The sequence below is a fragment of the Prunus dulcis genome, chromosome 7, assembly GCF_902201215.1.
Source record: "Prunus dulcis chromosome 7, ALMONDv2, whole genome shotgun sequence".
Lineage (NCBI taxonomy): Eukaryota > Viridiplantae > Streptophyta > Magnoliopsida > Rosales > Rosaceae > Prunus > Prunus dulcis.
This window is the reverse complement of record NC_047656.1, coordinates 7151477-7172797: the sequence shown is the minus strand read 5'-3', so window position 1 is coordinate 7172797 and position 21321 is coordinate 7151477. Positions and strand designations below refer to the sequence as shown.

Sequence of the window (21321 nt, the reverse complement as noted above, 5' to 3'; positions counted from 1 at the left end):
TCCACAATCAAATTCAAATTCTAGGCTCGCACAGAAATATCGTCATTCAACATCAAATCATGCATCAATTCACACCATCCCCATAACCCAATTTGTATCACAAATAAACACACACATTAATGTACATACATTCCAAAATTTTGAAAGCAATGCATATTTAAAACAATTGTCCAACTATCATAACTCAGTAATCAACCTCAACCACGAATTAAATTCAAAACCCTAGTTCCTAGAAACTTAACGTGTGTACACAACTCTAGAAAGGTCTTAAGGCCATTCTAGTACTTTCCCCAAAGGACGAGACGGTCTCAAAAGACCCAGTAACCGGTTTACATAAACCTAAATTCATTGACTCGGAGTATCCGGGACACCGATTCTTGATCCACAAGTTTTCACATGATCCTAGAGATATGAGGAACGACATATTTAAAGTTGGGACCGATCGAGCGGTTTGAACCCATCGAACCCAGATATCTCATATTGGGTGCAATATCCGTTTGACTATCAAACGTAACCAATTTCAAATCCGAGCATACCGTCTTACTCAGGACGACAAGGAGAACATTTTAAAACTTAATGGGTCGTCACACAGTGGCCCACGAGCCGCCATCCTTCGCGGGCAGGGTGTGGGTGTCTTGAGAAATTTTCGGGAACGGAAATGTCTCGAAACACTCTACAATACCTATACCAATACGTTTATTACACATAGGGGTGCATTTTTGTTTCTTGGACTATGGCCAAAAAGTGCCCGGAGTGGCCAAAAAATCAACTCAACCGTAGGAGAATTTCTAGGTTTTAGGTTGAGTTTCCAAACCCCAAAATCGATCCTCATAACCTACATAAACAGCAATAACACACGGAGAGGATCAGATTTCATACTTGGATCGACAAAAATTATTGCCCGAGCCGCCTGAAATGGCGTAAGAAAAACCAGGAACTATCAAGCCTTTTTTAAGCTCTTACCGAAGCTGGAAGGCCTGGGTTCGTCAGAACAGGTGAGGGATGGGAAAAGGAGGCCAACTCGGTTCTTTTGGGTCTGTGTCTCGTGGCTAAGCTAGCTAGATGGCGCCGCTCCACTCCTTGGAGCCCACGGCTGTTGTGCAGAGAGAGAGAGAGAGGGTCGGGGAGAGAGAGAGACAGAGGAGAGAGAGAGAGAGAGAGAGAGAGAGAGGGAGGGAGAATCGGGTATTTAGAGATTTTTGCCAAATTTCAAAATTTCCTCTACGTCCTTTCGGTTTTCAGACCTTTACTGGCTCGTTACATCTTAGAATTTAGTAGTGCCGCCTGTTTACGGATTCGTATCGGCGAGCTCTAAGGTCCAACAAGGTGCAGGTGGTGGGAGAAGTTGAGAGATTGAATGTGAATCCTTAATTTTAATTTTAATTTTCTTGTTTTTAAAATTAGAATAAGTGGGTTTTTTTTTTTTTTTTGGGGGTAGTAAAATAAAGAGTGTGACTGAGGATTTAACCATTAATTATATGCGCCATTAAATTTATCCAAGGGCTTTTATCAAATAGGTCCTCATAGAACCTCATTTTTAGGTTCTTAAGTGAGTAGGACTGATATTTAGTCTATATTATTATTATGCATTGTATTTAGTCCAATTTTAAAAATATTTAATCTTAGATATGCCGTTGAATAATTTTTTCACTTCAGACTTCACCAAGCTCGGCCTGCATGATCATTTTCGTTGAGACATATTTCAGGTCGAGACAAACCCGAATTATGTCTATTTCCTAATATGATTCAGCCCAAGCTCGACCCAAACTCGAAAGTCCTAACCCGCCTCATTGTATATAATACATATATAATAAAGACTGTATGTTTTTGCATATGAGGGTGAGTTTGTGGAGCAGAAATTAAGGGCCCTTTTGGTATCCTATTAAAAAAAAATACATTCAAAAATCATGATTTGTTTAAAACATGAGTTTTTAAATATTTATTTTAAGATCTAAAAACTTGTTTGGTATTGAATTCCAAAATATTTTTAAGATCTAACAAAAAATTGAAATGAAAATCAGAAACACTAGATTCCCAAATTGAAATTAACAAAAGAGAAGTAGATAGGGAGGAGAGAGAGAGAGAGAGAGAGAGAGAGAGAGAGAGAGAGAGAGAGAGAGAGAGAGAAGAACTGTAAAACCTCTCTTTTTTGTTTTTAAAAGTGGGCATTTTTTAAGTTGTTTTGAGTTGGACTTTACCAAATGCAAATTATGGGCTTTGGAATCAAAAATTGTTATTGACTTTAAAAAAGATGGATCCAAGTAGGATACCAAACGGGCGCTAAATATTTAATGGGGCTTCTTCATGCATGCTACTTGACTGAAAAAGTTCAAAGGAATTATCTCAATTAAACTAATTAAGCCAATAATTACCAAATAATATTTCATAGCATCTTCAATGGTTATTATTCCAAAGTAAAAAAATCCTCTATTTTAGAATATTATATGTACTTTTTCAAAAAAAAAAAAAAAAAAAGAAGAAGGGGGATTTTACTATATAAGAACAAATAGGAGAGCACTAAGACAAAATGGTCTAGTCTCTCAAAAATTGAATAAATAGATCCAGTCATTGTCAAATAGTGATATAAAATAACTCTTATGTTACTTGCTGAGAGTAACATTGAACAATTCTCGAGTTACTGTTCGACAGTGACGTAAAAGTTATTTCATATCATTGTCGAACAGCGACTGGACTAAATTGTCCAATTTTGAAGAGACTAAATTATTTTAATGTTTTGTCTTGTGTGAAGGACTTTTTATCATTTTCTAAAGACAAAAAAAATATATATATTATATATACATCCGCCAAAATACAATCACCTATAAGGAAAACCAACAAAAAATAAAAGAAGACAAAATTAATTATTACTCAGCTAGCATGAAGACAAAATTAATTATTACTCAGCTAGCATGGGAACATAGCACCTCCTAGGTACATCACCAATCAAAATCCCAAAACCTATGGCGGTGGCTCCGGGCACGAACGCAACGTGCAAATCTAAACACTGTGGGTTCATGATCACGCGTTGCGCCGACCGCCCCCACACACTCCTATACGTCGCCCAAATTGCCATCTGGACACTAAATCTCACACCACCAAGCTTTCTATCCCTCTTCATCTTCTTCAACATCCCTTGTTTAAGCGCCGGTTGATCCCCTTCCCAATTCACCATTCTAAGCCTGAGCCGCACTTGGTTCTTCGTCTTCATAGGCAGACCGAACGGCTCCACCTGCTCGATGGCCAGCGTTCTGTCTTCGTACAGAACAAAGCCTTCGATCCGGTCGAACCAAATTTGAGAGACAAGATTAGGGTTTCCAATTTTCAACTTGACGTCCCATTCGGCCGTCAGGTTTGTTTCGGAGACGTTGAATTTGTGGATGGTTAAGGCGGTAAGTTCAACCACGGGGGCTTGGGGGCCGAAAGTAAGCTCCTTCCGTATTAATGGCAAAAATACAACAATGGCAAGAGCGACAAGGGAGAGAAAAATGACAAGGGTGAATTTGGCAATTATTGGTACAGAGGAGACCTTGTCATTACACCTTGTAGGAACATGAGATTTTGAATAAGGGTTGTGTGAAACCGGGAGCAATGGAACCTTGGCTGAGCGCTCAGCGTTTGCATGCTTTGAAATCGGAATCTCCATCACCGACGACGTTGAAGCCATGTTGATGCAGCTTTATATAAAGCTGATCAATATTTAGGGTAAATTGGTGGTCGCATGCATGCAAGAGGAGAGCTCCTTTTCGCAGTGGGCCGCGGCGTCAGGTTTCCCCTGCAAGCGAACCACTATGGCGGAGGCGGTTTTAGTCCTTGCATATGTCGCTAGAGCAAGTTGGAGAGGATGTGCCCAGCTTGGGGTTGGGTCACGGATCTCCAATCCTGCTCAGCTCATGCGTGCATGCGCGCGTTCGTTGAGGAGTGCTGGTCCTGGGTTTGCCTGGACCTTGTGCACAAAAACAGCCTGGGAGTTGGATAAGGATCACACATTTGTCTGGTGGAGATTTTTTCCAGCTCCTTGTGGTGACTTTAATACCAAAATTAGATTGGATTTAGATTGAAACTTGAATGGCTTTGTAAATCTAATATAATTTAGCTGTTTAGGAAAATATTTTAATGTGATAAACATACCAAAATATTACTCTACCTTTATTACCAAGAAAAAGACCTAGCTTTTAAAAAAGAACTCCACCTCATATGAAAGTACTTCAATCAGTACCACTTTCATTATTTACATAAGTTGCCATGTGAAATTATCATTCAAATCCATGAACTAAACCAACTAGCCTTTGGTTTATGGTATTTGTCTCAAAATTGGTTTGAGGAGGGTCTTGTTCGACTCACTTGATGAGATACACTTTTGATACATTCGATACTGTTGTAGCTAGTCTCATTTGTTTATACCAAAATCAACATTCAATAAGAGCAAGACACGTGGGCAAAACAGAGCATCGATAAGGAAGCCCTCGACACCCAGGTTTACCAATTGCGTGATTAGGGCAAACTCACTCTCTGGACACGTGGAGCATCCACAGTGAATGCCAACAGTCCCACATCGAAATTCTACACAACATGCACACCTCTCAAGGCTTATAATGAGGAGCACAATTCCCAAAAGGGAGGTAATCAGAATTTTCGGCATATTAGCCATCGATCTGTCAATTTTATTTACTAAATCCGTACTTATTTAAGTATCGGAGAGCCTTCGGCCGGTGCCACACTGGTACCCAAGGTCTTACCGAGCGTGTCTTGTCTTGCAAGTCAGGCGCTCCTATTGAGGTCCAGAGCGTTCCGAAGACCCATACATTACTAAGTTGAGTCCGAAAATGGTAAACCACTTTTTCGCATCAATATCATTAATTATGGTGACATGAATTTTTTATGAGTGCGTTGATCGTTATAAAAGTACTTTGTAAATATCCTATTGTTTGTCAAATATAAATCCATAATATTAAACCTTTAAAATACGAATTCCGAAATTGAATAGACTAAGATAATAACAGCTTGGAGCACTAGTCATCTGCATTTGTATTGTTTCCTTTTTTGGGGACTATTTCTTTACAACCGTCTTGTTAATGGTATCATGTTCGGGCTGACACATATAATTTCTCTATTGGCAGCCAGTTGACCTAATTGTCAATTTACACTCTACTAAAAACTAGGACATGCCGGGCTATGGTCACGATGATGATATTTCCTCTATAGTTGTAAGATTTCATTGATTAAAGAATGCAAGGCATTTATGATATGTGATTGATGTAAAATATTTATATTGTTATCTTTTAACTCATATACTATTATTTTGCTAAATTTATAAACTTTTATATAGATATGGGCTAGTCAAGAATAACCCTATAAATAACTGAATTGACATAAGTTGGTTGACACTGAAGTACTCTTTTCTCATTTTCTACTCGGGGTTTTACCATAAGACTCATCTATGCTAAAATTGTTGCAAAAAAACCTTGCGTTACGCTTATTGAATGGAGGTTCAATTTGAATTTATTATTATTTTTTATGGTGTCTTGCCAAGGTAAATAATGAAAACAAATTCAAAGTAATTTATTCAAGGCATTGTTACTCTTAAATTTTGAATTTGATTTCGAAACATTTATGGCTAAAAAAAAAATCATAACTCATATACATCAAATAAAAAAAATTGGTATTACAAAAAGGACAATATATAGGATGGGAGAAGTTGTGATACTTGGCTCGATCCATGATCCAAAAACGCAGGATCAGGATATTCAGGATATTCAGGATATTCAGGATATAATAATATATAAAAAAAGAATATACTAAACTAATATAAAAAAAATATTATAAGAATACACCAATCCTAAGGATCCATATGATTAATTGTGGATCCAACCCAACAATAAAAGAATTAGTTGTTTCGTCTTATATTTTTGTATTTAAGATAATGCACGTAAGATATATATAATCTCTACCCAACTAAAGGGTCAAAATAAAGTTTTGTGCACAGGGCAAGTTGGGTGCTTGCCCAGCCCACACCAAAAAAAAAAAAAAAAAAAAAAAAAAAAAAAAAAAAAAAAAAAACTTATATATGTTATAAACCCAGTCCAAAATTAAAAAAAATTAAAAGCAAACCCTACACACATGCTACTCATCCATGTGATCTCATATCTTCTCTCTCCTTCTCTTTTGGCTATGCGACATCAGCTTGTCTCTCTCTCTCTCTCTCTCTCTCTCTTAGGGCTAGTTTGGGATTGCTGTCACTTAAAAAAAAAAAAAAAAATTTTACTGTGCTTTGAAAATAATTAGCTGTAAAATAAAACAGTTCCATGTTTGGTAAATAATTCTTTAAAGTGCTATTAGTACAAAAGCAATTTAAAAAACGTTTGGTAAATTTTAATATAAAACTGTTGTAATTGTGAATAATGACTCAAATAGATATGATGTTGAAAGTGTTATGCGCTAATTATGTGGTGGTAGTGGAGGTGGTGAAAGAGATGGAGGTGAAGATGGTGGTGGTGGAGGTGGTGGTTGTGGTAGTGGTGGTGGTGGAGGTGATGGTGAAGGTGGAGGTGGTGGAGATGGAAGAGGAGGAGGTGGTGGAGGTGGTGGTTGTGATAGTGGTGGTGGTGGAGGTGATGGTGAAGGTGGAGGTGGTGGAGATGGAGGAGGAGGAGGCGGTGGTTGTGGTGGTGGTGGCGGAGGAGGATGTGGTGGTGATGGTGGTAGTTGTGGTGATGAAGGTGGAGGTTGTGGAGGTGAAGGTGGTGTTAGTGGTGGAGGAGGTGGTGGTGACGGAGGAGGATGTGGTGGTGGTGGTGGTGGCGACTGTGGCGATGGTGGTGAAGGTGGTAGAGTTGGATGTGGAGGTGGAGGTGGAGGTGGTGTCATTTTAAAAAATGAATGAGGGCATTTTGGGAATTAAAAAAATTCATTATAGGCTTATCTCTGCTTCTTTGAAAGCAGCTTTGAAAAGCAAACTAGAGCCTACTTTTAAAAGTTGCTGTCAAAAGGTTACTGCTTTTAAAATAATCAAGATATTTTATTTTTACCAAACACCTTAAACTGCTTAACTTTAAAGTGAAGCAGGTTTTTGGCCAAAAAAAGCAATCCCAAACGGGACCTTAGCTACCCGACATCAACAGCTTCTTTCTTCCTCTATTTTCTATATATCTTTAATTATAGTTTTAATTTAAAATTGAGTATTGGGGTTTAATTAAGGATAAAAGAGAGTTTGCTAATAATATCAATAATGCATTGATAATTGAGGAATTTAAGAGTTGTAAGTCTCGCATGGTTAAATTTTAGATTTAAAATAGTGTTGTTTTATTCTGTATTGCACTTACTTTTGGTTTTAGTTTTTATCTTTGTATTTGTTGAACTTTTATTTATGGATAGAGATACATTTGAGGGTAAGGCTCATTACGTCCTCCCTGACTAGGTGTATCTTTTTATGTTTAATAATGAAATTCACTGGTGCCGTTGAGTTTAGTATGTAAGTTTTGCTCAGCTGGTTTTCGAATCTTGAAACCGCACATTAAGAAAACATGCATGAAGAGAAATATAAAATTGTGTTACCTTATTAATATGAAGATTTGAATTAGTCCATATGTATATTATTCAGAAATCGTATTCTCCTTTGTTAAGTAAACTACTTCGACACTTGAACCTATTTGGTAAGTATTTAATAATATGTAAAAGCCTTCTACCTAGGTACACAATTGACCTAGACAAATCTTTATCACACTGAACAACAATCTATTAAAAGAACCAAGAAGACCAAGAAAATAATAAGTGAAGCAGAAGAAGAAAAAGAAAAAGAAAAGAAAAGAAAAAGGAAAAGGAGAAAGAAAAAAAATGGATAAGAAAATTGATAAAGATGCCTACGTACGTATCATGAAAGGTGTCGTTTGGACTTGAATTTTGCTGTAGTGATATCTTATCGGACTTACATAGCAAGGCAATGAACATGATCATCTTGAATTCTTTGGAATTATAGTAAAATGAGACAATATGCATTACACATATAACACGTGAAACAAATTTCAGTTCCTTCGGTAGTGAGGACACATTTCAGATATGACAAACAACTTTAGATATGGACAATTTTTTGCAAGCATAACTTAAAATATAGACAATTCTGATTATCGAAATACATTGTTGGGTAACTCTAGAAAAAATGGGTGCAATTTTCTTACCATGTACTGTTGAAGTTTTAGATTGCCCACTTCAAACACACGTCATGGTGAAGTTCTAGGAGTGCATATTTTCAGAATCATGTGCAAAGCCAAAAAAGAGAGTAGTAGTCAATAACAAAATGCCCCAATTTGTATTAATAGATTCCAATGTTATCTGCCGTTTATTACTCATTTTTTTGGTAGTTACACATGATCAAACATAATAGTTTTGAAGTATGAACCTGGGTTTGGTAAAAGTCAATAATTATTGAAGCAAAGTGTCAGTTCTACATCATACATGGATCTGTTGTTCAAGAGTGAAAGGACAGAACCAGTACCTCATATTATCTTTTGTGTGTGTGTGTTTTTTTTTTCTTTCATTTATGTTGAAAATTTTGTGTTAAGTCTATTATGGGAGAGAAACTCTCATGCAACGGGATAATTTTTTTACGTGTCATTATGTTACTGGCGGGATAGCAAAATAGTGATATCCCCGTTACAAGTAAGTTTTTTTCTTCCTATTATGGATGTTATCTATGTTTTTAAAAATAAAAAATGAACTTCATTAGATAAACTTTAATAGTACAATCAAAGACATCAATAAGACATTGAAAGTACCAATCCCCAGACGGCGACAAACTAACATGTTAAAAACAAAACTATAGCAACTATAGCGGACAAAAGCCGCACTAAAACTACTAGCTCACATAACCACAATTAACCATAAGCCTAAACAAAGCCCACATACAACATAACTGAAACCGTAAAGTAACGCATGAGCCTAAACGAACCCTACCACCACCACCTGAAGAAGCGTCATTGCGGCTACACCCACTACCGCATTCGTAATAGGTCTGGAGAAAACATGATTTCCAGTGATCTACTTGTACATAAAAAAGAATGCATAAACGAAAACAAGTATCTTGACAAAGAACAATTGAGATGAATGTTATCTATATTATTAATTATTGTGATTCATCTTTTTAATTTTTAACTTTGAACCGGTTTAAATTTTAAACATTTTCTTTAACGTCATTTGAATGTAAACATTGAAATTCTTCAAGAATTTTGTTTTTGAGGTAATCATTATTCACCCCAAAAAAAAAAAAAATTTACCCAAACATGCCAAAATTATTTATTTATTTATTTGCAAATTCCTCCATCAGAAAAGAAAAAACAAAAATACTCACAGTTGACCGCAGTGACTCTCAGTTAAAATTTGTAAAATTCTTCACTGATGCCCAAGTATTTTCCTATTCTTTTCGTACAAACCTTTCAGAGCCCGCTTTGTTTTCATCTCTCTCTCTCTCTCTCTCCCCACAACTGTATATGAACTTCCAGACGAAGTTGCTGCCTCAACAAGTTTTTAAATATGGAATATTCAGTGTCCTTTGAAATTCCAAAGTGGCCCAACTCAGTTTGTTTTAAAGGCACACCTTCTCTGTTACTCTTACATTTGCCTACAGTTTTCACATTCTCTGTTTTTCTAGTTTCAATCTTAGTCTCTTCCCAAAGATCACAATCTTAGTTTCTTCTTGATCAGTTTCTGTAAGTCCCTTCCCCCTTTCTTTAACTTGTTGGCATTAACACGCCGTTTGTTTCTTTGCAATTTGGGCACCGATTCGAATTTGTTGTCCTTTATGTTTTAGTTACTCTGTGAACAAATGGGTTTGTTTTTTGTTTTTGCTTTGTGAATGATGCAGGGAGAAACTGTGGAACCAATTAACATGGAGATAGACGGAACCCAACAACAATCTGCTGCTCCTCTTCTTGTGGAAGAAGCGACACAAGAGTTTGGTAACTTCTCTAACCTCTGCCCATGCCTTGACTGCCTTTTATAAGTTATACCTGTAGAATTATTAGTTTACAACACTTTCTGTTGTTTAAAATCCTTTCCATTTTTGTTGTTTTTACAAATTTTTCCGGTACATAAATTTCTTTTGCCATTTCTAGTTGCCATATGTGCAGAGAGTGAGCCTTATGATGATGAACAACCCAGTTATGTCCCAGCTGAGCTTGTCAAACCTTGGTGTTCAAATGATGCTAGTGCATTGTATCATTGCTATTTAATTCAGATGAAGCCGAATTTTTGTTATGATATTCCAGTTAATGATATCGTACTTGGCATGAGGAGCGAACTTGATTGCGATATTGCAAATATGACTTTTGACTTGGAAGTTGGCAGGGGTTCTATAACTGTAAACTTTAAAAAGGCCACAGAGATTCATCTTAGTTCAGAGCAAGTAATGTTTCCTGCATTTCAATATTTTTTTAGTATTATTATTATATCATATGAAAAATGAATTAACGGTTTCCCTTGTTTCTGTAATTTTATTTGCCAGGTTCTTCAATGCAGAAGGTTCCAAATCACAATTTTTCGAATTCTACTGGATCACGAATTGCCAAATTTGGGAAAAGTTTTAGAGAGACTTTGTTTGGCACAAAATCTTGGGATTGAATCAATTGATTACCTTTTGCTCCCTGCAGCAAGAATGCACCAGAGACCTTCAATCATTGATTGGGAATGTGTGACGTCTGTTTCGTTTCAATGTGAAGAAAATTCTGAGTATCATGTAGATTGTTCTCCACCCAAAAATTGTTCTCGTGTTCTACATACCAAAAATGGTATGGTTTGTACTTGCAGGATCCAGAATTCCTTGGTCTATACCCCTCATACTGGTCTCCTGTATTGCATCACTGGTTTGTTGGATGACTTGAATGGGAACTCACTTCTGAGACCTAGGGGCAGGAGAGCTCGTAGCTACAAGACGCACTATGAAGAAAAGTATATTCTTGCATCATATACCTCTATAATTTGCACGAGTCATCTTTGCATTTTAGTGATCATGTGTATCCAAAGAGAGAACATCATGAAATATTCAGAGTAGTTTCTGTTTCTATTGGATGAAATGTTGTTTCTTTTGCCATTAGGGCAGTATTTACGTACGTGGAGTATGTTTTCTCTTGTATGCAATCCATTTATAAATAACTTGAATCATTCTCTTGTTTCAGGCATGGGATCAAGTTGCGTTTTGATCAGCAGTTATTGCTCAAGGGGAAACACATTTTCAAAGTACAAAATTATCTTAAGAGTTGCAGACTACATGCAGAAAGAGGTCTGATTTTCTAATCTCTTTTAGATAAGGAAGCCTAGTTTCATTTAATTGTTCGGTATGTTTTCTGCTCATCTTTGCAGTCTAGTTTCATAACCTATTTCTAATATATCATAATGCGGTTTGGAGATGCTTTGTGTTTTTAGAGTCTTTCTTGTTGTCCCCTCATGCATATGTTTGTTTTTAGAGTCTTTCTTGTTGCCTGAATTGTGGAAATTTAAATGTTGCGTTTTTATCACTTTGATTTATTAATTGCAATTCAGTGGATTAGGTGTGACGACTTTATATGCTGATTTTACAATACTTTCTTTGCAGATTCATGTCATACATCTGTTGAATTGCCGCCTGAACTTTGCTCTATAGTCATGTCGCCTTTATCAGTCAGCAATTTATATTCATTCTCCTTTGTTCCATCCATCATGCATCGTCTTGAATCTTTACTTCTTGCTGTCAACTTGAAAAGGATGGTTTTGGATCGCTGCACAGAAAATGTTACTATTCCAACCATTAAGGTAAGCTACATTTGTTCACAGGACAAAGTATTATGCTATATTTTTCATCGAGGCGGCACATTTCTGTGCCCAGGTGCTTGCTGATATTTCCATAGTCATTTCCTTTTTTTCTTTTTCCCTTTAAGTTGATGAAAATGAATGTCAGGCTAGGTTGTTTTCCATGACACCAGGATGACCCCATTCCTCTGTTTTCCTTATAAAATCCTCTATGTTTTCATGATACAACTTAGATAATTGATTATTGTTAGTGGTTATCCGTGCTGGCTTTACGACCTCCTTGTTGTCATAGTATTTAGAGAATGAGTGTGATGAAGCAAGGTTTGAGTAATACATCTTCTTTTTTATGATGATAAACAAACTTTCATTGAATGAAAAAGAGAGGGTAAAAAGAACAGAGGACAAGGTGTCCTCTGGCCTATAAGAACTGACGACCAAGTGATTATTTATCTGCGTATCCTTGATTTTTTGTGTTCTGAACGTTACATCTGAGTTTGTTCTGTATCCAATATCTACCGTAGGTATTGGAAGCTATTACCACAAAGCATTGCAAAGAGAACTTGCATTTGGAATCCTTAGAGGCTCTTGGAGATTCATTTCTTAAGTATGCTGCAAGCCAGCAGCTTTTTAAAACCTATCAAAATGATGATGAGGGGGATCTTACTGTAAAGAGGGAAAAAATAATTTCCAATGATGCCCTTTGCAAGTTTGGCTGTAACCGCAAACTTCCGGTAGCATTCCTTTATTCTATTTACTTTTTGTGTTTTAGATGTTGTTATCCTCATGAACTGAGAGCTGCGTTCAGATTGTTAACCCGCTTGACTTCTCTACGATTGTTTCTGTATTGTAGGGCTTTATTCGTAACGAGTGTTTTGATCCGAAATCGTGGATTATACCTGGAGATTATTCTGGAGGTTCTTTCTTAAATGAGGAGTTGCCTTTTAATGAAAGGAATATCTACATTAGGGGAAGAAGGAAGGTAAAAAGTAAAAGGGTTGCTGATGTAGTTGAGGCACTAATTGGTGCATTTCTTAGCACAGGTGGTGAAATAGCTGCCATATATTTCATGAATTGGGTTGGTATAAAGGTGGATTTAGTCCATATACCATATGAGAGGCACTTCCACGTGCAGCCAGAGAAGCTCATTGATGTCAGACATTTAGAATCCCTGCTTAACAACTATTCCTTTCGTCATCCTCATCTTCTACTGGAAGCACTAACCCATAGATCTTACATGCTTCCTCAGATTCCAGGATGTTATGAGGTACATGCAAATGCAATTATCCAATGACGATGAAATTTATTACATGCATGTCTACTTTGTAAAATATTAATTGTATGGCTCATCCTAACCTATAACTGTTGTTCTTTGCTTGTACGGAAATACAAAACTCAGTTCATTTCACTTCCACGTTTGTTCAATTCTGTCTCTTTGAATTTACTCCTTAAAGCAGCGGTTTAGCGTAAAAAGTTATCAGAAGTGTGTTTTTTGTTGTGCAGCGGCTAGAATTTCTTGGTGATGCCGTGTTGGATTATGTCATCACTGTTTACTTGTACAATAAGTATCCTGGTATGTCACCAGGAGTTTTAACTGATATGAGGTCTGCTTCTGTGAACAACAATTGTTATGCACTATCTGCAGTGAAACGTCGACTACACGAACACATTCTTGCTCCGGACAATGTCCACAGTAATATTGCCAACACTGTTAACAATTTTGAGAGGTTATCCATGGAATCAACTTTTGGATGGGAATCTGAGACATCTTTCTCCGAGGTTGGTTTTTAATGCTTATCATGTTCATGTCATTTCTCTCTACACTTTTTCCTTCTTTCTCTTGGTTGCTACAAGAATCAACGTTTCACCTGGATGAATCAACTTGAATGAACTCAATTGCCTTTAATAAAATCATTTACTAACTCTTTCTGGGAGAGATCCAATTTAACAAAACAAATCTAAATCATATATTTTGTTAGTAAATAAATCATTTACTAACTCCTCTGCATTTTAACATTTTATAACAGGTACTTGCAGATATTATTGAGTCTCTAGCAGGGGCAATTTTTGTTGATTCTGAATATGATAAGAATGCCGTATTTCAAAGTATACGTCCCCTTTTAGAGCCGTTGGTTTCTCCAGAAACGATGCCGCTCAATCCTGTAAAAGAGTTCCATGACTATTGTCAAAAAATGCAGTACATTATGAAGAAACCTGTGAAGTCCATCCAAAACGGTGTGGCTACCAGGACAATAGAGGTTGAAGCGAACGGGGTTGTCAAATACACATATACATCAACAGCTTCTAATAACGATACAGCAAAAAGATTAGCTTGCAAAGAATTTTTGAGGTTGTCGAAAGGAAACTAATCCGAAATGAAACTAGTTTTAAATATATATGTTCCTGCATACATATAGCTTCAGAGACATTATGAATATTTGTGTTGTAGTATTGGGATTTATAATATTCTTGGATAACCATAAGTCTTGTCACATTCAAAGTTATGTAGTTGTCATTCTATACTACTGTTATATGTCAGGCAAGCACTCTGACAAGAGAATTCATGTTCTAATGTACTTCAGTTTGCGTCTTAGATGAACACACAATTTATAGCCAGTTTTGTTCGTAATGCGAAAAAAAGAAGTTCGAAAACTAAGATCCAATATGTAAACTTGGATTGTATTCTTAGGAAAGTGTTTGGGATTAAGTCTGTAAACTCGGATTGTCATTTTTAAAATCAAAAGTATGATAAAACAAAAGGCAGAGAATTGTGAAATATTCAAAGTATCAGAAAATGTCATTGGTTAATGCAAACATTAAGAATTGAAATTATTAATTAAATGAGGATAATATGGTAAATTCATACTTTTTCATATTAAAAAAATTAAAATTAAAATTAAAAAATAAATTTTATTTTAATAGAATACAACTACCTATTATTTTTTTAAATTCTAAAATAAATTTAAAATTTTCGAAAGAAAAGCATCTCGCAGGCTCGTGTGCCGAGAGACTAGTTAAAAATGGTAAAGTTCTCGCATAAAGCATTGTCCTAATCTTTTCGTTCCCAAAGAACTTTTCAGGGCCCGCTTCTCTCTCTCTCTCCCTAACTTTATACGAACCTTACAGACGAAGTGGCTTCCTCCACAAGTTTTTAAATATGGACTATTCAGTGTCCTTTGAAATTCCAAAGTAAAGACACACCTTCTCTGTTACACTTACATTTGCCTACAGTTTTCGGATTCCCTGTCTTTCTAGTTTCAATCTTAGTCTCTTCCCAAAGATCACAATCTTAGTCTCTTCTTGGTCAGTTTCTGTACGTACCGCCCCACTTTCTTTAACTTAACTGTTGGCTTTAACACGCCTTTTGTTTCTTTGCAATTTGGGCACCGATTCGAATTTGTTGTCCTTTATGTTTTAGTTACTCTTTAAACGAATGGGTTTGTTTTTGTTTTTGTTTTGTGAATGATGCAGGGAGAAACTATGGAACCAATTAACATTGAGATAGACGGAACCCAACAACAATCTGCTGCTGCTCTTCTTGTGGAAGAAGCGACACAAGAGCTTGGTAACTTCTCTAACCTCTGCCCATGCCTTTACTGCCTCTTATAAGTTATACAACACTTACTGTTGCTTAAAATTCTTTCCATTTTTGTTCTTTTTACAATTTTTTCTGGTACGTAGATTTCTTTTGAAATTTCTAGTTGCCATGTGTGCAGCAAGTGAACCTTATGATGATCAACAACCCAGTTATGTACCACCTGAGCTTGTCAAACCTTGGTGTTCAAATGATGCTAGTGTATTGTATCATTGCTACTTAATCCAGATGAAGCCAAATTTTTGTTCTGATATTCCTGTTAATGATATCGTGCTTGGCATGAGGAGCGAACTTGATTGCGATGTTGCAAATATGAATTTTGATTTGGGAGTTGGCAAGAGTACTATAACAGTAAACTTTAAAAAGGCCGCAGATATTCATCTTAGTTCAGAGCAAGTAATGTTTCCTGAATTTTATTACTTTTTTAGTATAATACAAGAAAATAAATTAACAGGTTACCTTGTTTCTTTAATTTTATTTGTCAGATTCTTCAATGCAGAAGGTTCCAAATCACAATTTTTCGAATTCTAATGGATCACAATTTGCAAAAGTTGGAAGAAATTTTAGAAAGACTTAGTGTGGGACAAAATCTTGAGGTTGAATCAATTGATTACCTTTTGCTCCCTGCAGCAAGAATGCACCAGAGACCTTTCATCATTGATTGGGAATGTGTTATGTCTGTGCCTTTTAGATCTGAAGAAAATTCTGAGTATCACGTCGATTCTTCTCCACCCAACAATTGTTCTCGTGTTCTACATACCAAAAATGGTATGGTTTGTACTTGCAGGATCCAGAATTCCTTGGTCTATACCCCTCATACTGGTCTCCTGTATTGCATCACTGGTTTGTTGAATGACTTGAATGGGAACTCACGTATGAGACCTAGGCGCAGGAGAGCTCGTACCTACAAGACACACTATGAAGAAAAGTATATTCTTGTATCATATGCCTCTATAATTTGCATGTGTCATCTTTGGATTTTAGTGATCATGTGTATCCAAAGAAAGGACATCATGAAATGTTCAGAGTAGTTTCTGTTTCTATTGGATGAAATGTTGTTTCTTGTGCCATTAGGGAAGTATTTACGTACATGGAGTGTGTTTTCTCTTGTATGCAATCCATTTATAAGGAACTTGAATCATTCTCTTGTTTCAGGCATGGGATCAAGTTGCGTTTTGATCAGCAGTTATTGCTCAAGGGGAAATTCATTTTCAAATTACAAAATTATCTTCAGAGTTGCAGACAACAGACAGAAAAAGGTCTGATTTTCTAACCTCTTTTAGATAAGGAAGCCTAGTTTCATTTAATTGTTCGGTATGTTTTCTGCTCATCTTTGCAGTCTTGTCTTTTGAACGAAAATTTTGATCAATAATTCATAACCCATTTCTAATATATCATAATGCGGTTTGGAGATGCGTTGAGTTTTTAGAGTCTTTCTTGTCGTCCCGTTTGCTATTGTATAATTAAAGAGGAAAAGGGAGTGCATATGCTTGCTATTGCTTTAAAGTTTGCCTGAATTGTGGAAATTTAAATGTTGCGTTTTTATCACTTTGATTTATTAAATGCAATCAGTGGATTAGGTGTGATGAATTTATATGCTGATTTTACAATACTTTCTTTGCAGATTCAAGTCATACATCTGTTGAATTGCCGCCTGAACTTTGCTCTATAGTCATGTCGCCTTTATCAGTCAGCAATTTATATTCATTCTCCTTTGTTCCATCCATCATGCATCGTCTTGAATCTTTACTTCTTGCTGTCAACTTGAAAAGGATGGTTTTGGATCGTTGCACTGAAAATGTTACTATTCCAACCATTAAGGTATGCTACATTTGTTCACAGGACAAGGTATTATGCTATATTTTTCATCGAGACGACACATTTCTGTGCTCAGGTGCTTGCTGATATTTGTATAGTGAATTTCTTTTTTTTTCTTTTCCCCTTTAAGTTGATGAAAATGAATGTCAGGCTAGGTTGTTTTCCAGGACACCTCTTTGAATTTACTCAGGATGACCCCATCCCTCTGTTTTCCTTATAAAATCCTCTATGCTTTCATGATACAACTTTAGATAATTGATTATTGTTAGTGGTAAAGGCTTCAGTGGAATGAGTGTGATGAAGCAAGGTTTGAGTGATACATCTTCTTTTTTATGATGATAAACAAATTTTCATTCAATGAAAAAGAGAGAGTAAAAAAGAACAGAGGACAAGGTGTCCTCTGGCCTATAAGAACTGATGACCAATTTCTAGAGAAATTTAAATCAGCCACAAAAAAACTACGTCAAAATGGCAGAGACAAATTAACAAGAGTCTAAGACACAACAGCTTTCCAATCAGACAGTATAACAGAAATGGAATAGTCCCAAAACTCTGGAGATATCTGAGCCTATAAAGATTCCCCGGATCGGACTCTGCCCCCACAAACTATCAAGTTTGAGTAGATAATGTATCAGTGAGTTGATGCAGTCTTTGGCTTATCCGTTCTCTTTTTCCTTGGCAACTGGTATCAATTGTAGTCGTAGTGTTGTTGTCAACTTCTAAATGGAACATGACTCCAACTCTTTTCTTGTTTTTTTTTCATACATTATGCAAGTGATTATTTGTCTTTATATCCTTGCTTTTTTTGTGGTTCTGAGCTTTACATCTGAGTTTGTTCTACATCAATACATATTGCTAGGTCTTGGAAGCTATTACCACAAAACATTGCCAAGAGAACTTGCATTTGGAATCATTAGAGGCTCTTGGAGATGCATTTCTAAAGTATGCTGCAAGTCAGCAGCTTTTTAAAACCTATCAAAATGATGATGAGGGCGATCTTACTGAAAAGAAGGAAAAAATAATTTCTAATGCTGCCCTATGCAAGCTTGGATGTGACTGCAAACTTCCGGTAGCATTTCGTTATTCTATGTAATTTTTCGTGTTTTAGATCTTGTTATGCTCATGAATCTGGCTGAAAGCTGCATTCAGATTGTTACCATTATCATTTTAGAACTTTGTCTATTTACTTTCAATGCTTTTGTATTGTAGGGCTTTATTCGTAACGAGTGTTTTGATCCAAAAAAGTGGATTATACCTGGAGATTATTCTGGAAGTTCTTTCTTAAATGAGAAGTTGCCTTTTAATGAAAAAAACATCTACATTAGGGGAACAAGGAAGATAAAAGGTAAAAGGGTTGCTGATGTAGTTGAGGCACTAATTGGTGCATTTCTAAGCACAGGTGGTGAAATAGCTGCCATATATTTCATGAATTGGGTTGGTATAAAGGTGGATTTATTCCATATACCTTATGAGAGGCACTTCCAAGTGCAGCCAGAGAAGCTCATTGATGTCAGACATTTAGAATTCCTGCTTAACAACTATTCATTTCGTGATCCTTCTCTTTTACTGGAAGCACTAACCCATGGTTCTTACATGCTTCCTCAGATTCCAGGATGTTATGAGGTACATGCAAATGCAATTATGCAATGACAATGAAATTTATTGCATGCATGCCTACTGTGTAAAATGTTAATTGTATGGTACATCCTAACTCATAACAGTGTTTCTTTTGCGTTGCGGAAATACAAAACTCAGATTTCACTTCCAAGTTTGTTCGGTTCTGTCTCAAATTTTTTTTTTTTCATTCTGTCTCATTGATATGCCATCTTTTACGTGAATATTCTTTGTTGTGCAGCGGCTTGAATTTCTTGGCGATGCAGTGTTGGATTATGTTATCACTGCTCATTTGTACCATAAGTATCCTGATATGTCACCAGGACTTTTAACTGATATGAGGTCTGCTTCCGTGAACAACATTTGTTATGCACGAACTGCTGTGAGAGCTGGATTACACAAACACATTCTTGCTTCGGACAGTGTCCTCCACACTGATATTGCTAACACTGTCAACAATTTTGCGAGCTTATCTGCAGAATCAACTTTTGGATGGGAATCTGAGACATACTTCTCCGAGGTTGATTTTTAATGCTTATCATGCTCATATCATTTCTCTTCTACACTTTTTCCTTCTTTCTTTTGGTTGCTATAGGAATAAACTTTTCTCCTGGATGAATCAACCTGAATGAACTCAATTGCCTTTAATAAAATCATTTACTAACTCTTTTTGGGGAGATCCAATTTAACAAAACAAATCTAACAAAACAAATCTAAATCATATATTTGTTAGTAAATAAATCATTTACTAACTCCTCTGCATTTTAACAATTTATAACAGGTACTTGCAGATATTATTGAGTCTCTAGCAGGGGCAATTTTTGTTGATTCTGAATATGATAAGAATGCCGTATTTAAAAGTATACGTCCCCTTTTGGAGCCGTTGGTTTCTCCAGAAACGGTGCCGCTCAATCCTGTAAAAGAGTTCCATGACTATTGCCAAAAAATGCAGTACATTATGAAGAAACCTGTGAAGTCCATCCAAAATGGTGTGGCCACCAGGACAATAGAGGTTGAAGCAAACGGGGTCGTCAAATACACACATACATCAACAGCTTCTAATAACGATACAGCAAAAAGATTAGCTTGTAGAGAATTTTTGAGGTTGTCCAAAGGAAACTAATCCAAAATGGAACAAGTTTGAAAGATGTACAAGCATACAGATAGCTTCAAAGGGATTATGAATATTTGTGTTGTAATATTGGGATTTATAATAACTCTTGATTAACAATAAGTCTTGTCACATTCAAAGTTATGTAATGATCGATCATTCTATACTACTATTCTGTCACACATAGGGATCTTATATATATGTTTCATTCATAATGTGAAAAAAAGAAGTTCAAAAACTAACATCTCCAATCTGTAAACTTGGATTGTATGTGTGTGTATGTGTATATGTATGCTTTTTGGGCCAAACTTCTTCTTGGTTGATTTGTTTGCTTTGGTGTATGTGTATGCAATTTCTTCGTGGGTGGTTTGTGTGTCGTCATAATCCGTCAATTACAAGATCTTAGAGTGTTTTCATACAACAATGTTCAAAAATGTTACATAACAATTAACACGTGAAAATATGCTCAGCTAAAAATAGAAAAGAAAAAACCAAAATACTCACAATGACTCAGTTAAAAATTAGAAAGTTCTCCCATAAAGCATTTTACTCTTTTTCCTTCCCAACAAACCTTTCACATCTAAATGATTATGACAAAATCTTGTTTTTAACAACCTATATTTCACACAAGAGGACTACTAAACATCCACAAAAAGTAAAGACCCTGTTTCACCACATACGCACTTGTTTATTTGAATTAAACCCAGAAAGAAACCTCATTTGAATTGAACCCAGAAAGAAACCTCACCCATAATCTTTTAGCAATAGCTATAATACCCAATTAACACACAAATCAATCTGTCGAAGAAAATCATGTAGAAATGTGTCTTTAAGGTTTAAGATTTTAAATTGTGGTCTTGATTATCACTCCACTAATAGAAAAACCTAATAATCTTATAAAAAAATGACTGCTTGGTAATACTTGATGATGATACTTACAAACTGGAAGCAACACCACTTGGGTTGTGAGCCTCCGACTATGAGGTGTCCATTGCTGCACAACCAATGTAAAAAAAGAAAAATCAAAATCAAAATTCTCCAAAAGCAAAGGTGAGAGAGAGAGAGAGAGAGAGAGAGAGAGAGAGAGAGATTCGAAGAAAGCTATAATCATAGAATTTGATGAAAGTAGAATAACAGGACTTGATACCTTGAGGAAAATCTGAAACGGGCTCTTCAGTGATGTCCATTGAAGCGGAATCGTTTATCTTTCTTCTTGTTCGTGTTCTTCGCCATTGCTTTGGAGATGGAACTGAAAAATCGTATAAAAAATCATACAAATTAACAATACCCATGAAGGAATAAGAGAGGTATGTAAAGGGAGAGATAAAAAAAACTTGCCTGAGTACAACTTCGAAGAAGAGCAGAGTCGATGTTGAAGGAAACGAGAGAGAGAGAGAGAGAGAGAGAGAGAGAG

The 21321-nt window shown here is 36.1% G+C and overlaps 3 protein-coding genes and 1 long non-coding RNA gene across 6 annotated transcripts; 2 read left to right on the top strand and 2 right to left on the bottom strand.

Moving 5' to 3' along the window:
• Nucleotides 1–2767: 2767 nt before the first annotated feature.
• On the bottom strand, nt 2768–3925 carry LOC117634575. Its single transcript, XM_034368731.1, has one exon. It carries the CDS (start codon nt 3662–3664, stop codon nt 2897–2899), a length of 768 nt encoding a protein of 255 aa, XP_034224622.1. The 5' UTR covers nt 3665–3925; the 3' UTR covers nt 2768–2896.
• A 5584-nt stretch (nt 3926–9509) lies between these two features.
• Nucleotides 9510–14195, top strand: LOC117633832 (endoribonuclease Dicer homolog 2-like). 2 transcript variants are annotated; one of them, XM_034367637.1, is made up of 10 exons: nt 9510–9698; nt 9854–9947; nt 10104–10393; nt 10493–10935; nt 11163–11266; nt 11579–11775; nt 12294–12503; nt 12623–13036; nt 13273–13548; nt 13797–14195. In XM_034367637.1, exons 2-10 carry the CDS (start codon nt 9878–9880, stop codon nt 14136–14138), a joined length of 2346 nt encoding a protein of 781 aa, XP_034223528.1. In that variant the 5' UTR covers nt 9510–9698; nt 9854–9877; the 3' UTR covers nt 14139–14195. The 2 variants fall into 2 exon arrangements, with proteins under 2 accessions (XP_034223528.1, XP_034223529.1); XM_034367638.1 differs by lacking the exon at nt 12294–12503 and having other exon boundaries at nt 9511–9698.
• Nucleotides 14196–14890: 695 nt separating this feature from the next.
• Nucleotides 14891–20089, top strand: LOC117633831 (endoribonuclease Dicer homolog 2-like). Of its 2 annotated transcripts, XM_034367635.1 has the most exons (10): nt 14892–15082; nt 15241–15334; nt 15486–15760; nt 15850–16292; nt 16520–16623; nt 16989–17185; nt 18042–18251; nt 18392–18805; nt 19038–19316; nt 19578–20089. In XM_034367635.1, exons 2-10 carry the CDS (start codon nt 15250–15252, stop codon nt 19917–19919), a joined length of 2349 nt encoding a protein of 782 aa, XP_034223526.1. In that variant the 5' UTR covers nt 14892–15082; nt 15241–15249; the 3' UTR covers nt 19920–20089. The 2 variants fall into 2 exon arrangements, with proteins under 2 accessions (XP_034223527.1, XP_034223526.1); XM_034367636.1 differs by lacking the exon at nt 18042–18251 and having other exon boundaries at nt 14891–15082.
• Nucleotides 18581–21162, bottom strand: LOC117633833. Its single transcript, XR_004586709.1, has 3 exons — nt 21055–21162; nt 20847–20901; nt 18581–19854 (listed from the first exon to the last, which is right to left on the bottom strand). It is a non-coding gene; the product is annotated as an uncharacterized LOC117633833 (long non-coding RNA).
• Between the last annotated feature and the right edge of the window lie 159 nt (nt 21163–21321).

What these genes read in the sequence shown, in the direction of transcription:
- LOC117634575 (XM_034368731.1), bottom strand. Translation starts at nt 3,664, where the DNA reads ATGGCTTCAACGTCGTCGGTGATGGAGATTCCGATTTCAAAGCATGCA.
- LOC117633832 (XM_034367637.1), top strand. Translation starts at nt 9,878, where the DNA reads ATGGAGATAGACGGAACCCAACAACAATCTGCTGCTCCTCTTCTTGTG. An exon ending in TTACTATTCCAACCATTAAG is followed by an intron (nt 11,776 to 12,293) that starts GTAAGCTACATT and finishes TATCTACCGTAG; the next exon opens with GTATTGGAAGCTATTACCAC. An exon ending in AGATTCCAGGATGTTATGAG is followed by an intron (nt 13,037 to 13,272) that starts GTACATGCAAAT and finishes TTTGTTGTGCAG; the next exon opens with CGGCTAGAATTTCTTGGTGA.
- LOC117633831 (XM_034367635.1), top strand. Translation starts at nt 15,250, where the DNA reads ATGGAACCAATTAACATTGAGATAGACGGAACCCAACAACAATCTGCT. An exon ending in CAGACAACAGACAGAAAAAG is followed by an intron (nt 16,624 to 16,988) that starts GTCTGATTTTCT and finishes CTTTCTTTGCAG; the next exon opens with ATTCAAGTCATACATCTGTT. An exon ending in GATGTGACTGCAAACTTCCG is followed by an intron (nt 18,252 to 18,391) that starts GTAGCATTTCGT and finishes TTTGTATTGTAG; the next exon opens with GGCTTTATTCGTAACGAGTG.